The sequence below is a fragment of the Zootoca vivipara genome, chromosome 1, assembly GCF_965207765.1.
Source record: "Zootoca vivipara chromosome 1, rZooViv2.hap1.1, whole genome shotgun sequence".
Taxonomy (NCBI): Eukaryota; Metazoa; Chordata; class Lepidosauria; order Squamata; family Lacertidae; genus Zootoca; species Zootoca vivipara.
In genome coordinates, this window is record NC_142582.1 from 49,778,593 (window position 1) to 49,793,519 (window position 14,927).

Here is a 14,927-nt window from a genome sequence, read left to right on the forward strand (position 1 = left end):
GTACACACCTGGAATTCTTTTCACAGCAAATCACCCCTGGTTCACATGCTCTTTTTCCAGCCATCCAGCACATTCTCCTGCCAATGCTGCACTGTTGGAAGCAGTATGCCTCTAAATACTTGTATTTTGAAATCACAGGTTGGGAGAATGCTGTTGTGTTCAGGCTTTACTTGGAGGTTTCCCATGGGCATCTGGTTGCCACTATGAGGACAGGATGCTGGACTAGATGGCTTTGGCCTGATCTAACAGTCTGTTCTTATGATTGAGATTCCTCTGCCACACTAGGAATGTTACATATGCCAGCTGATGAAGGGCCAAACTTGATCTTATATGGGAGTTCCATGACTCAGATGCCCCTCATTCTTTTCTTTCTTTAAAAAAAAGAGGATTAGGCATCACAGAAGGGCTTCGATTTGTTTACCATGTAGAAATAAGAAATAATGTGATTAAATTAAGCGTATAAAAGTGTATTTCATTATTGTTATAGGATGGAGAGCACTGGGGACCCAGAAAACAGACTCCTCCTGCAGCCCTGGACTTCAGTCTGTTTTGATGAGTCCACAAAACTGATGACTAAGGTTTGGTTTGGAGATGCTGGCTATGCCTTGCTCCTTTCTGACCTCAGCAGTATGTGGTACGAAAAGGTAGATACTGAGGTGATACAACAGAGATCAAAGGTAAGTAAAGAATTAGGGTTGTGAAATGTGCACATGGTGTATCCACCTCAGCAGCTATTCTATCAGCTCGGGCTTAAAAGATACCCTAACAAGGCAATTCTGCCCAGAGAATACATTCTTGTTTGTCACCAGCCCTGTTTTGTAAATGTTCTGCAGTCTTACACTGCAACTGCTATCCTATCAGTAGGCACAGCCTCCAAATCAGTATAAGAATCTCAAAGTGGCATAGAGGGCTCATCCACACTTCTGTTTGTCTTATGATTTCTAGTCATGGGCATGAGAGGTTCTTTTTTTTTTTTTTGTCCCTCCGCTTTCCATGGGAGAACCCGCTGTTTACTGCTGAATTGGAACAAACATCAATCGGATTTTATGCAAGTTGACTTTCATTCCTGGGGAAAGTGGCAGGACAAAAAAAGAACCTCTTGGACTCATGACTGGAAATCACAGGACAAATAGGTGAAATCATGGGACAAAAGGAAGTGCGGGTGAGCCCAGAGTGTGATTGGGGATTTTGTGTGGAATCACCACGTCTCGGAAATTTTATTTTTTATCTAACATTGCATTTATATTCCACCTTATCTCCAAGGAGCTCAAAGTGATGTTTATGGTTCTTCCTATTCCCATTTTATCTACAAAACAACCCTATGATGTAGGTTGGGCTGAAAGAGAGTGACCGGCCCAAGGTTATCCAATGAACTTTATGACTGAGTGTGGATTTGAACCTTAATCTTCTGGATTCTAGTTCCATACTCTTAATGACTGCACCACAACCCATATCCAGTAGGTGTCTGTTAATACTCATACTTCCATATTCCAAGTTGCCAGTGAGTAGAGTAGTGTTTTCTCAGGTACAGGTTATTGTACATTGAATGCTTGGAAGATGCAATATCCTTGCAACAAGGGAAAGTGCTGCAGCTCAGGGGCAAAGCATCTGCTTTGCATGCAGAAGCTGCCAGGTTCAATCCCCTATGGCTCCCGGTAGAGATGGGAATATTACCTGTCTGAAAACCTGGAGGGCTGCTTCCAGTCAGTGTACACAATACTGAGTAGCTGGACCCAATGGTCTAACTCAATAGAAGGCAGCTCCCTAGGTTCCTGACAAAACTGTTAGGAAAGATGTGTAGTCTGTACAAATGCATTTTTTTTTTTTGCAATATTAGGTCTTTCGTTTTTATTAGTATTTTTTTAAAAAAATGTTCGTACCTGTAAGGGGGAGGGCTTATAGAGACCCCCCCCCATCCGAAGCAGCCCATCTCCCAGCAGTCATGAGAGCGAAGGGTCTGATGGAGGGAGTCAGGAAACGGAGAGGGAGTGCCAGGGCTCTGGCAACATCAAAGAGCCCCAGCTCTATAGGCAGGAAGAGAGGGAGGCGGAAAGAGAGGACAGGAATCGGTCAGACAGAAGACCCGTTCCCCCCCCCCCCCCGGACACCGGAATTGAGGAGGAGGAAAGGGAGGCACTTCTCAGTTCCAAGGCTTTTATGTTGGTCCAGAACGCGGAGGGGGGCAGTGCAGGAATCTGACTCGAGCGGGTAGACATGGAATCAGCAGTCTGTTACACTGTAAATAATGTGCACCAATAAAAACGTCTGAAAGACAAGCATGTGGAAGGTTGTTACTCAAGAGTAGTCACTACAACCCTGACATTACCCATTCCATATCTCTAGAGATGGGGAACAATAGAAATAAACAGGACACAAATAAGCCTCAGATGCACACATATTTTTCAGAAATGCCTTTAGTGTGGTTTCTGGGATCTTCTGGACAGCGGGTATGTGCTCAGTCTTCTGTGGGCATGAGTAATTTTGCCCCCCATCTCATTGTAATTTTTGAAATCTCATCCAGGAGCTAAATAAGCGTTTGACAGCTCATGTATCTTCCTTCCTGAGCCGCCTGCGCAGTCTGATATGTCCCCTTCTGGAAGGAGAAAAGAGCAGTTCTACCATCTTCTCCTGCCAGCTCAGCTCCAGCACACTGACTCTTCATGTGAAGAGTGAGCTCTCAGGGCTCCCCTTCTACTGGGATTTCCGTTGTTCAGCAGCACCTGTTAAGATGGTGAGTTGGCTCTTGGAATGAGAAGGAAGGTCAATGCTTCAGTAGAGTACTTCTTGGTTTCTGGATCTTTCAGGGAAGGGATAAAGATATTTGAAAAGTCTGCCTAAATCTAAGAGGATTTTAGGCACAGACCAGCCAAATGTATTAATGGAATAATTCTTAGCTATTAGCTGAGATGTTCTGAGGATAGAGCTTTCCCTTCATAGTCATGGTTTTGGTTTCAGCCCTGCTTATCAGTTAATTGGCAGGTACTCTGGATCTGCTTGTTATTAATGTGTAGGATTGTGTACTTGCATCAACCACCACCTGCCAAAAAGCAGATCCTCGTAGTAGAGTGTGAGACCTAATACAATGTGAGAATTGGAGCCAATTTCTTGAACACCTTAATGCAGGGGTAGCCAATGTGGTGCCCTGCAGATGTTGTTGGGCTCAACTCCCATCAGCCCAGATCAGCATGGCCAATGGCCAGAGATGATGGGAATTGTAGGCCAGTAAATATCTGGAGGACACCATGTTGGCTACCCATGCCTCACTTAAGTGTTATGCTGGTGACACTACCACCAAGCATTTAAATGGTAAAACATTAACAAATGAGTTCATAATTAATATTTGGCTGAAAGTGGGCCCCAGTTTGAAAATATTAGACTACTGTTTTTTAGGCTGCCTGGAAACTAGAAAATTGCATTCTATTTTTTAAATATTTGCTTTAGTGTCTCTGGATGACATCTCATCCTATGCCATCCTCTGCTCAGTTGCAGAGTGCTGCCCTCCTGCTCTGTGTGTTTTGTCTGTCTGTTTACATAATACTACTTAGAATGTGGAAGCAGATGTAGTCTTAGGACCAGCTTTGCTCAGATAAATGCCTAAATGCTCTGCTCTCATGTAGTTTTTAGCTGACTGGTTACAGTTTTGCCATGTGTGCACCAGGGGGCACTGCATACCTAGGTAACAGTCTTTTCTGACTGGCCTAGGGATACAGAATTTAGTTGTGTTATTTCACTTGAGATTTGTTATTACTTGCATCTCAGAGAGCTTGAGAGACATACTTTTTTAAAAAGTAAAATAACAGGCAGCTGCATAGAACCTAAACACCTTTTTGAGATAATGTAGCTTTCTAGGCTGGTGCTATTTTAGAAGAGCACTAGTACTTGCGAGTTAATAGCTATTTTATCTATTGCTTATGCATCATTCTGCATCATCTGTCAGCTGTCAAGTGTTTGATGGACCTTGCACTTTTAGACATTCTACTGAGTTATGCTACTGGGTTACTAACTCAAGTATTTATTTTTGCATTTTTTTGCTGTGAAACGTAGCAGCTCTGCCTGGGGAAAGCTGCCTGGGCATGTTGATTGAGTTCCCCTATGTGGCATATCTCTTCTTTCTTCTCTGTCTGGCAGGCATTGGTCCCTAAATGTTAGAATCAGCTGAGATCTGAGTGATCCAGGGCTGCCCAGCTACATGCCATAGCTCTTGCACATCTAATTTTATCTTTTTCACCACTTACTTTATATCTCGGATGGTGTATGCAACCAGTATTTTGGCTGATAGTTGAAGTTGTTCTTGTTTCCCAAGCTGGGTGGATTTTCTTTTATTCTGATTGAAACAGAGCTAACTAGGACTTTTTAGGGAGCAAGCATATTGTTCCAAAGCCCATATTCCATGATGGCAAGTCCAGCTCAAGAATCCATAGAGTATTTCAGACCTTGATGCCATAATGCTTTGAGGATAAATATTTATCCTGCGTTTTGATTTTAACACCTCTCTTTTTCCTTCAGCTACAGTGTGAAATAAATGTTTCATGTGCCTTGCTTTTTCTCATGCAGCTTTCTAGGAAGTGCTGGAACAGCAGAGACTAGGGGCTCATACAGACTTGCACTTGTCCCATGCCTAGAAAACATGGGTTTAGGTAGTTTTCTACTTGTCCCAAGATTTCTAGGCATGGGTCCGAACAGTTTTGCCCTTCTCCTGCTACTTTCTCCTGGAATACCCACTCTTTTGCAATAAATCAGAGCAAACGTCATCCAGAGAAAACTTGAAAGACGTTTGCTCTGATTCAGCAGTAAATATCAAATTCACTCAGGGGGGAAGTGACAGGGCACAGGCAAGTCTGGATGAGCTCTAGGTCTGAATTGCACCTTTCTCACACAAAGTCCAGCATGAACGTTTATTTTTAAATGACCATGTTGAAAACCTTGTTGCAGAGCCCTCTGCTGGCAAACAAGAAAAAAGGCAGAGAACTCTGCTACTGTAATCCGAGGACCATTATTGATCATGGCAGTGTCCCAAATAGAGATTATGGCACGTGGCGGAGTTGTTTCTTCTCATTTGCAAATATACATTTGCTGGTTCTTATAGTGTCCCCCTCTGAAGGGGCTGGAGCGGAAGATAGTGTGTGGCTTCATTGGCACTTTTGTCATCCCTGTGCTTGGTTTAAATGACCAAGGCTGGCACCAAGCCCTTTACTCTCATTGCTGCTTGTTGACCCTTGCCCTTCTTTTCTGTGCCCTATGACAGATGTTCAGCCACCTTGTGCAGCCCCTGATGGCAATGAGCTTGGTGTTACAGAGTCAAGTGCGGGAGCTGGCATCCTTGTTGCTCCGAAAGGATGCCGAGATTGAAGACTACCGGGAGAGTGGGGCTACTCTCAGTCGAGGTAAGGAGGGAGGGTGCTGCCTGCACTCTGCTCCACTTTGGGACACAAGCTTCCTTCCTTCCTTCCTTCCTTATGGCTGGCACAGAGCATGCAGTCTTTGGCCATTAGCCATCCTGACCTGGATTTCACATGCAGCTGCTCCAGACTATTAACCAGAAGCTTTGGGGTCAGTGCCCTGAAGGTGGAAAGAGCTGGACACTGACCTGTAGTTGAAGTGCTTGGGGTCTAGCCAAAGGGCTCTTTCCTTTCCTTTGAGCATCTGGCTGCAACCCAGGAGGCTGGGGCCAGTGCCAGTTTGTAAAGGAGCTTGAGTGGAGTCAGGCTGTTCTTTCTGCTGTGTAGGAGTTCTGCAAACATTTGGAGCAAATGAGGGCTCCCCTGCTCTTAGAATCATAGAATCAAAGATCATAAGGTACCACAAAGGGTCATCTATCCAACCCCCTATACTGCAGGAATCTCAACTAAAGCATCCATGACAGGTGGTCATCCAACCTTTGCTTAATAAACCTCCAATGAAGGAGAGTCTACAACCTCCCAAGGGAGTCTGTTCCACTATCAAACAGCTCTTACCATCAGTTCTTCTTGATCTTTAGTTGGAATATCCTTTCTTGTAACTTGAAGCCATCGGTTCATGTCCTACCCGCCAGAGCAGGAGAAAACAATCTTGCGCCATCTTCCATGTAGCAGCCCTTAAGATATTTGAAGATGGCTATCATATCTCCTCTCATTCTCCTCTTTTCCAAACTAAACATACGCAGCTCCTTCAACCATTCCTCATAAGGCTTGGTTCTTCTTACCCCCTACAAAGTTGCAGATAAGCCTACAGGTCTTCTGTTTCAGATACTTTTGGGGGTAGGGGGGATTCCGTTGCTGACTGTTAAACCCCGGAGAATGGAAAGATTCAGATTAGCCAGACAGGGATTGGGTTGTGCCAGTGATGTATGTTCAAGGTTTAGTATGTACTCTCGGACAGCAGAGGAGGCCTTGTGTTGCCCTGCTCTTCCCCTGTACAACCATGTAGTGTGATTGATTGTCATATCATCCTAAGTGTCCCCTTTTCCCCACCCCACTTGGTAATTGCTGGGGAAAGTGGATTGGAACTTCTAATTTGGGATTGGCTTGTTCTTTGCACAGTCTCTTTGAGCAGATGCCAACCACTGTTCTCACTGATTGTTTATACAGCTTGTATATATCTGCCACTTGTGAAATGGGCCTTCACGATTATTCTTATTCTTATTAATTGAACGCATTACACAAAAAGGCATTCAAGTGATGTACAACATATATAAGAGCATGGGATTTTATTCAACTGTGCTAAGAAGTACCTCAACAAATGAAATTGATTTGTAAAAATAATAAATGGAAAAAGTACGAGAGAGAGACATTGCACATACTTTTGTAAATCAAGAAACTTTTAATAAAAATACTTTTAAAAAAACTGTGCTAAGAAGTAGTTCTGTTTGGGCAAGAAATTCTGCTTGCACAATAGAACTTCCCTCCCTTCCCCTTGTGTGCCTCAAAATCTGTTCTTGGGGTTCCCAACCCTCTGTAGCAGATCTGGGGAAAACAGGAGGGGAAGGGGGAAGAGGGGAAGTCCCATTGCACTAGCGGTAATCCTTGCATTACAGACAAATGAGTAGAATACCATGCATAGGTAAAAATACATTATAATAAAACACATTACACAAAGCCACACACAAATCATAAAAAATATACAAAACAGCCACCAGTAACAGCATCTGAAAGTTTTGGCAGCGCAGCTAACAGCAGACAAGCTTTTAGTGCATCAAAAACCAATTCTTCAATCTGAGACCATCCAGTGCTATAAGGGAGAAGAAATGGCAAGTTACCTTGGAAACCTAGGGCAAGAATAAGGCTCTCTGTAGGTCAAACATTACCAGGGTTATGTTGCCAAGTTGCCATGTGGCCAAGTTGCCATCTCTGGGTATCTGCTTGAACCTAATTTTGGACAGGGAAAGTTGGTCTTAGATTCCAATTTCCTTTTTTAATTATCAGGTAGTGCAATATCTTACATCATTGGCTCAAAGAACAAGGGGTCTGACATGGTTCCTACATATGTGCATGCACACATGCACACAACTGCTTTCTTGCATTTATTTAGCTAGAATAAATTATTTAGCATGGTATTTTGCACAGTTGGATCTTTTACAAAGACTGAACTCCTATACATGTGACTTGTCATACCCCACTTCTATATTAGTCTAAAATGACAGGCTGAGTCGGGCCAGGGATTTCCTGAGGCACAGAGGACCGGAGATAGTTTCTGTCCCCACAGGGGAGAGCTCTGTGTTCTCAGAGCTAGGAAATAGGATGTAACACAGTTGTGTTACATTTGTCCTCAGTTACCCTATAGACCACTGACCTCAGGCCACTTCCTGGGAGTGAGGTGTAAAGCACTCTCTTCTTAGAGTTTTTCTAGTCATGACCTATGTAGCATGGTCCTCTTATTCACCCTTTTCATTTTTCTTCACACCAACCCTGTGAGGTAGGTTGTCCTTGTTAGCAGATGAGTGGGCTGAAAGAAAGTTTTCCAACCCCTCTTGTGGAGCCTTCGTTTGAACTGGGGTTTGAACTTCAGTCTCTTGGGTTTAACACTATGCATCAGGCCAAACATATTACATCATGTTGACATAGTTAGATGCAGTTGTACCAAGGTATATACCAGTTGAATCACTCAGTGCCTAGCTGTGGGCTTGACACAGAAAAAAGGTGTTGACTAATATTCGTGTGTTCTCAGGTGGGAATGGGATAGGATTGCTTGAGTTATCTTTCCATAGGTGATATATAGCTATTTTCAAAGTAATGTAGCATCTGAAGAATAAAGAGAGTTTGTATACCTGGCCAGATTGGAGCACCACTCACACTTCTATTGTTGATACTTCTCTTGCAGAACGTTTAAAGACAGAACCTTTCAATGAAGAATCTTTCCTACAGACATTTGAGACTAAGGTACAAGAATCTTCATGTTTTCATTAAGTTATTGTATAGGAGAAGTTGCTGCTCCTAATTAATTTGGTAAATGGTAGTATTGTGGGCAGTTGTGACGTATGCTCAGAGCTTCTGGTTGTGGTGCTCTGCCAGTGGGATATCTTGATTCTCCAATTCTTCACTAGTTTCCTTCTCCCCTTGCCTCTGGTTGGTTCTTCTTCTCCCTGCAAAGTTATACCAATAGGCATCACAAACTGCAGCTATACATGCATGAGCATGACTGTGCCATGCAGGTGTGCTTTGGTTTTGGTTAACTGTAGGCAGGTATGATTAGTTTAGCATAGGTTTGTGTAATGTTGTCTTTCCAATCTTTTGTACAGTCATGTTGTGAAGTGAATGAATGAGCCATTGTTGTGTTGTGCTAGGTTAAGCTTCAGTTAGCATAATGTGTGATTGTGTCACGGAGCTTGGATTAATATGGAATCTAAGTGAGAATTTATTTAGGGCATATCTCTCCTGCAAATGTAAAACTGATTTATTAGACATACTGTGTCTCAGGGAATCCCAGGGACCGTAATTTTATGAGAGGAAGCTAGGGATCTCTATTGGAAATCCCTGTAACCTCACCAGTTACCATTCCCAATAATCTCTGGGGGCAAACTGTGGCACAAACTGTGGCACTTAGTTTGTACTGTACATTTGGACAAAGTGATGGCACCTGTACATTTGCCGAGTAATTATTTTTACTCCCTTCCCACCAGTGCTAGCACTGAAGCTTCCCATTTCCCCTATGCAAGCAAATCCCATTTACTCCTATTGGCTTTTATGCTGTTCTTGATAAAGCATGTGTTAAGATTGTTTTCCAGCAGTCAGAATTGAAAATCCTGAACATTCCTTATTGCTTTTATGGAGTGCACCCTTTTCCAATCCCATTCTTCCCATTTTGCCATTTTTCTTCTGGGCAGTAACTCTACTCACCGCCCCCTTGCCACCTTATCTCCATGTTGGTTGGTTTTCTGCCTCTTCCATCTACTGGTTAAAATAAGCAGCAAATGAAGTCCTATGCTAATGCCAACATTTATAGAGTGCTATGCATTTAGTGGTGTCTGAAGTGGTTGGCTCTTGCTCTTAGGCCATCTTGGCCCATGTGGATTGTCTACATTTTGTGTGTATCATTTTCTGCTGATACCCAATCAACAGGGTGCTGTTGTTAGTGTTTATGAGCTTGTTCTGTTTGGAGCAGCTCCCTTAAGCAGCCCTTTTTTACTTATCCGCTCCAGAAACGGCTGCTGGTTTGAGCTCAAGGAGAGGTTATGCCTAAGCAATATGGACACCTGTCTGTCGGGGTTTCAGCATAGGAGCTTGCTGATTATGTATCAGAGCCCCCAGAGTTTCACCGCTCTTAACAATGTACAAGCTTGTAATTCATGTCATAGGAAGTGGCTTGTGGAATTTTCCCACGCTCCTACTCTTACCGGCTGCAGTGATTTCATGCTCTCTTTCCAATGCCACGTGCCGTGACTGAAAGTTTCTTATTCCCTGCAGGCTGAAGAGTGGAGGGTTATAGAGTAAGGTCTGTTAGCATGCACTTGAAAGAGAGGGGACGTTGGGGTTCTCTCTCTGTGTGTTGGTTATATTGGCACGTGCCAGGGCTCAAACTGCTGTGCTGTTCACACTGGTCAAGGTTAATCTCTGTGTCAAAAGAACTATGTGCAAAGTGGCCTTGAGAAGGAGCCTGTATTGGAAGGAGTGTTTTAAGGGTCATGATAAGCAATTGTGGGATCACAAAGCCTAAAGTTGGGATTTGTTTACATGTTCAAGTGTGAATTGGAATTTAAGGCAAGCTTAAAGAGGGTCAGTTGCAAGACTATGTAATCAGTAGTAAGGCTCTTATGTGTAATTGGGTGGAGCTTCCAGGGGAAACGCAGTCCTACAGAAGACATTTATCAGCCAAATCATGATGTGAAGAGCAGTAAACATGGCCTTTGGCTTTCTGTGAAAGTTGCCAATTGGCAATCTCTGGACAGTCCTTCCATTTTCTCCCACACTGACTACCCAAGGTCGGTCAAATGGCTGATGTATGTATGCTTCAGTAGTACTGTAATTGTTTTAAGATAATAGGGACAGGATTCCAGAGTGCAGCACTAGAACCAGTGGGTGGATATTGCAGGGAAGCAGATTTTGGCTAAATATTAGGGGGGGAAATTCCAGATTGCCTCTGGAGAGAATGGGCTTTCCTTCCCTGGAGATATTTAAGACACAAGCTGGATTGCCATCTGTCAGATGCTGTAAGATTCCAACACTGAGCAGGAGGCAGGATTGGATTATCTCTAAGATCCCATTCAACTTCATTATTCTATGATAATATTGCCTATTCCTTTAAATCAGGCCTGTGCAAATAGTCACCCACCAGACTAAAAGTAGGCCACCAGCCTTGTATGGCATCCTACCAGGAACTCTGTAGCTTCTGGTTTTCCTGTCTTCCTTCTGGACAGCATTTGGTTTGGTGGGTCATACATTTTGCAAGCCTGTCTAAGAATACTCTTGTGAACGAATGATGCTAGTTAGTGGACATCAGGGTAGCCTACTGCCAATATTTCAGTGGTAGAATGCATGCTTTCCATGCAAAAGGTCCCAGGTTCCACCACTGGAATTTCCAGTCAGTGTTGTAAACAATGCTGAGCTAAATGAACCAATGGCCTGCCTTTTTTGTTTTTGTTTTTTTAGTATAAAGCAGTTTCCTTTGTTTAAATTCAGAGGATGAAGTTGCAGACCTCTTTAAATTATTGACTTACGTTTTTGACACAATTGTCTGGGACACTTCCAAAAGTAAAAGTGGGGTGGTTTTCAGCTAAGTTTTCCTTGGAGTAGACCCACTGAAATTAATTAATGTGACTAAGTTAGGTCCATTAATTTCAATGTGTCTGCCCTGTATAAAACTTTGTAGCATATGAAGGGCTACTATACCAAGGGAAGAATGTAGTGTCACGCTAAGGCTATCATTCCATCAGGGAAATATTTTGGCTTGCCCAAAAGAACAATTTCCCCCTCTCCTCCCCCCACATGCTGTTGTGGGGGTTCTTCTGCTCCCCCTGGGCCATCTCCCCCCCTTTTTTTGAGGAGGGGACTCAGTTGTAGAGAAGTGGAAACCCCATTGCACAATCAAATCCATAGTGTATATATAGCTGAGTGGAAAGCTGAGCTGAGAAAACAGGGATTGGTGGTTCAGTGTCCAATTTGGTAGGTGAGACAAGCTGGTGGGAGCCTAGTGCTTTGAGAAATTGAAGACAAGTTGAAGAGGGTGCTGAGCATAGAATGAAATATATCAAGAGACTGGAAGGGCAGTTTCTCTTCAGAAGAGGGGTGGATGAGAATGAATGTGTTTTCCTTTTTATGAAAGGTAATTTAAAAGAAAGAGGGAGCACCTGTTCTTTCCTGGCCCTAGTAAGAGTCCAGAAGAGAAAAAGGAGGTTATTCTAATAATATGTTTTGAGGCTATTTGCTGACAGGGTTTTAGGAGTTCCTTTTGAGACTTAGATGAGTTATTGGGCTATTGGAGAATGTGTTGATGGAGGAAGGGTAGGCAATACTTAGCATTTTCTTTAAAGAAGCAATGCATGCAAATCTTTCTTCAGTGCATTCATGTTGTCTGAAGACCTCTACCTGTGTAAATTCTGTGCAGTCCTTAAGGGTTTTCATGCCAGGTAAGGGCAGCTGCTGTTCCCTATTCTACTTTTCTTATGCTGCTCTGCAGGAGGCTTTTTCTGGGCATTTTGTGCTGCAGCCTGCTTACCAGTAGACACAAGTCTGGACAGCAAAGAGCTATTGTGCCTATAATTCCTCAAGCTGCACAGCAAGCCTGGACCTTGGTCCAGAACCACATTTGTCTTAGCTGCTCATTTGCAAGTAACTGTTGATTCAAATATAGCCTGTCCCTAAGAATATTTCCCCAGAATATTTTTGTGTACCATGGTCCTGACTTTTGTGCTGCACCTTTGTCCGTCTCTGCGCAGTTAGCTCCAGCAAACAGGATGTGGAGGGCTCATGGGTCAACCTGGGCTGGACCAGAAGGATGTGCCATCAAAATAAGCAATGCTGAAGAGGAAGATAAACAAACAGGCAGCTCCCCAGTGTGTCCGTCACTGCAATAGCTAGGCAGGCTAAGCGAGTGATAGAGCAGGGAGTGTGGACATCTGCAGAAGAGCACCCTCCCACTGACATCAGTAAGCACTGGTTCAAAGCTGATGTTAGCATGATGGAGGGAGGAGGAGGGGGTTCCCTCCCCTGGATTAGGGTTAAGAGGGCTAGACAAGGGGTGCACGTCAGTGTCTTGAAAGTGCTGGGGATTCTGGAGGGAGGAATTGGGAGAACTGATCTGGGAAGTCACTTTGGCACTGCCATGCTTGTTCTAGGGGCTAGAAAGAGTGTGGAAGGAATGTTAGTGGTATATACATATATATGACTTTAATTCTTAGACTTCAGCTGCAATCTTAACACCACTTGCTTATGAATAAGCTCCACTGATTTCAATAGGACTTCCTTCTGAATACACACAATTACAATTGTCCTGTTAAAATGCTTGAATGATCATTTCCAGAACACTCTGTGAACTCTTAATTTTGTGAGAGATACTAAGGATTTCTAACATCCTCAACACCTTTGCAAATTACAGTAATTTGGGGGAATCCATGACACTTAAATGTTGGTTTTATATTATATAGTGGATATATGATGATGATGGTTATTATTTATTACATTTGTATACCACCCTTCAGCTGAAGATCCCAGGATAGTTCACAACAGAAAAATACAAAATGAGAATACAGAATACAGAATTAAACAAAAACAAACTGAAAACCCCCTCCCACAAACACATTTTAAAAGCCATAGAATGTTAATCAGCTGAATGTCTGGTTGAAGAGAAATGTTTTTGCCTGGTAGCTAAAATATGTAATGAAGGCATCAGGCGAGCCTCCATGGGGAGAATTTTCCACAAATGAGGAGCCACTGCAGAAAAGGCCCGTTCTTGTGTTGCCACCCTCCAGACCTCTCATGAAGGGCCTCAGATGATGATCACAGGGTCTGCTTTGGTTCATATTGGGAGAGGCAGTCCTTGAGGTATTGTAGTCCTGCACCATTTAGGACTATATAGATCAAAACCAGCACTTTGCATTGCGCCCAGAAACTAATTGGCAGCCAGTGTAGTCAGGCCAGGATTGGTGTAATATGCTCAAATCGTCTTGTCCAGGTGAGCAACCTGGCCACTGAATTCTGCACCAGCTGAAATTTTAGAGGCGGTCCTACATATAATATATTACAGTAATCTAACCTAGAAATGTTGGTGGTGATAACAATAATAAATAATATAGACCTGCATGTTTTGGATTCTGAAGGCCCCCGTTTCAGTCCCTGGTATCTTCAGGTAGGGCTAGGAAAGGCTGTTGTCAGAAACCCTGGTGAGTTAGATAATATTGAACTAGAAGGATCAATATGGGATTCTTCTGAGAGTGGCCTAAAATATTTTGTGCTGGGAAGTAGGCTTGGGACAGCAGGGTGAGGGTTCTTCCTTTTTAGTATGGGACTGTCTCATACTGGCTTAGAGGCACATAAGCAGAAGCTCTGGGTAGGACAGTTCTGGAAAAAGCCCTGCTTCCCTGGATTTCCCAGGTCGCTGAAATGCTCAGCCTGGCCTCACCTACCACCTGCCTGCTTGTTGCCCAGCTCACCACACTGTCATTTTTATTGGTGCTAAAAATATTCTCCTTGAGAGAAGCAGCTATTGTTTGGCAGGCAGCAGTGATCCTCCTGCATTACAGACAGCCGTGGCAGTGACCTTCACTCCGTTTGCCAGCTCCATTTGCAGAGGGAGGGAGAGGAAGCTACTGTTCCTGTCACCTCCTTCCTTCTGGGGAATGGTTTTCATTAGCAAAAGGTGGCTGTGGTTTGCAGCCTAGAGAAGCATGGGAGCTGGGTTTGCTGGGAAAACATGGCAATTTCCATGGCTGAGGGGCACCACCTGCAACAGTTGGCAAGCAAATGTCCTGTAGAATTTCTCTTGGCCATCTCCTGTATCACTTGGCTGTGAGTTTGGTATAAAGGGGGGGAAGAGACTACGTAGCTTTTTAAAATTATGATTCTACCCACACCCACACCCCTTTTAAAGGATTATTAGCAACCTTTGCTAGGAAATTATCCACAAGCTGAGAACTCAATAAATATTTCGATGCATCCTCCTCTGTGCACCATTATTATTTATTGAACTTATTAGTTACTTTAAAAAAAAACATAAAGCAACTTTCAAAAATAGTGGTACTGTGGAGTGTTGGGCTTGAACCAAGGAGAGAGAGGTTCAAGTCCATGTTTAACTCTAAAGCTTACTGAGTGACTCTGGGCTAAATTCTGTCTCTCAACCTACTAACCTTCCTCACAGAGACCTTGTGAGAATAAAAATGGAGAAAAACCCATGTATGCTGCTTTGAACTCCTAACAGGAGGGAAAGATACAAATTATTCAGACCGTAGACTGTAGTTGTCTCTATACTAACAGAGTATGGGAAACAAGCAAGATAAATATGAGCTCTCAGTACAGGATGGC

General features: G+C 43.4%; 1 protein-coding gene across 4 annotated transcripts in view; it reads left to right on the top strand.

The window, feature by feature from the left end:
• Nucleotides 1-14,927, top strand: part of NHEJ1 (non-homologous end joining factor 1) — a 109,180-nt gene that overhangs the window by 2,230 nt on the left and 92,023 nt on the right. For 3 of the 4 annotated variants that reach the window (XM_088652620.1, XM_060278192.2, XM_035127340.3), the window contains 4 exons: nucleotides 488-677; nucleotides 2,522-2,731; nucleotides 5,246-5,384; nucleotides 8,296-8,354. In XM_088652620.1, the coding sequence (XP_088508746.1) occupies nucleotides 489-677; nucleotides 2,522-2,731; nucleotides 5,246-5,384; nucleotides 8,296-8,354 (597 nt within the window). In that variant the 5' untranslated portion in view covers nucleotide 488. The remainder of the gene's footprint in view (nucleotides 1-487; nucleotides 678-2,521; nucleotides 2,732-5,245; nucleotides 5,385-8,295; nucleotides 8,355-14,927) is intronic. The other variant, XM_088652622.1, reaches the window with a different exon arrangement.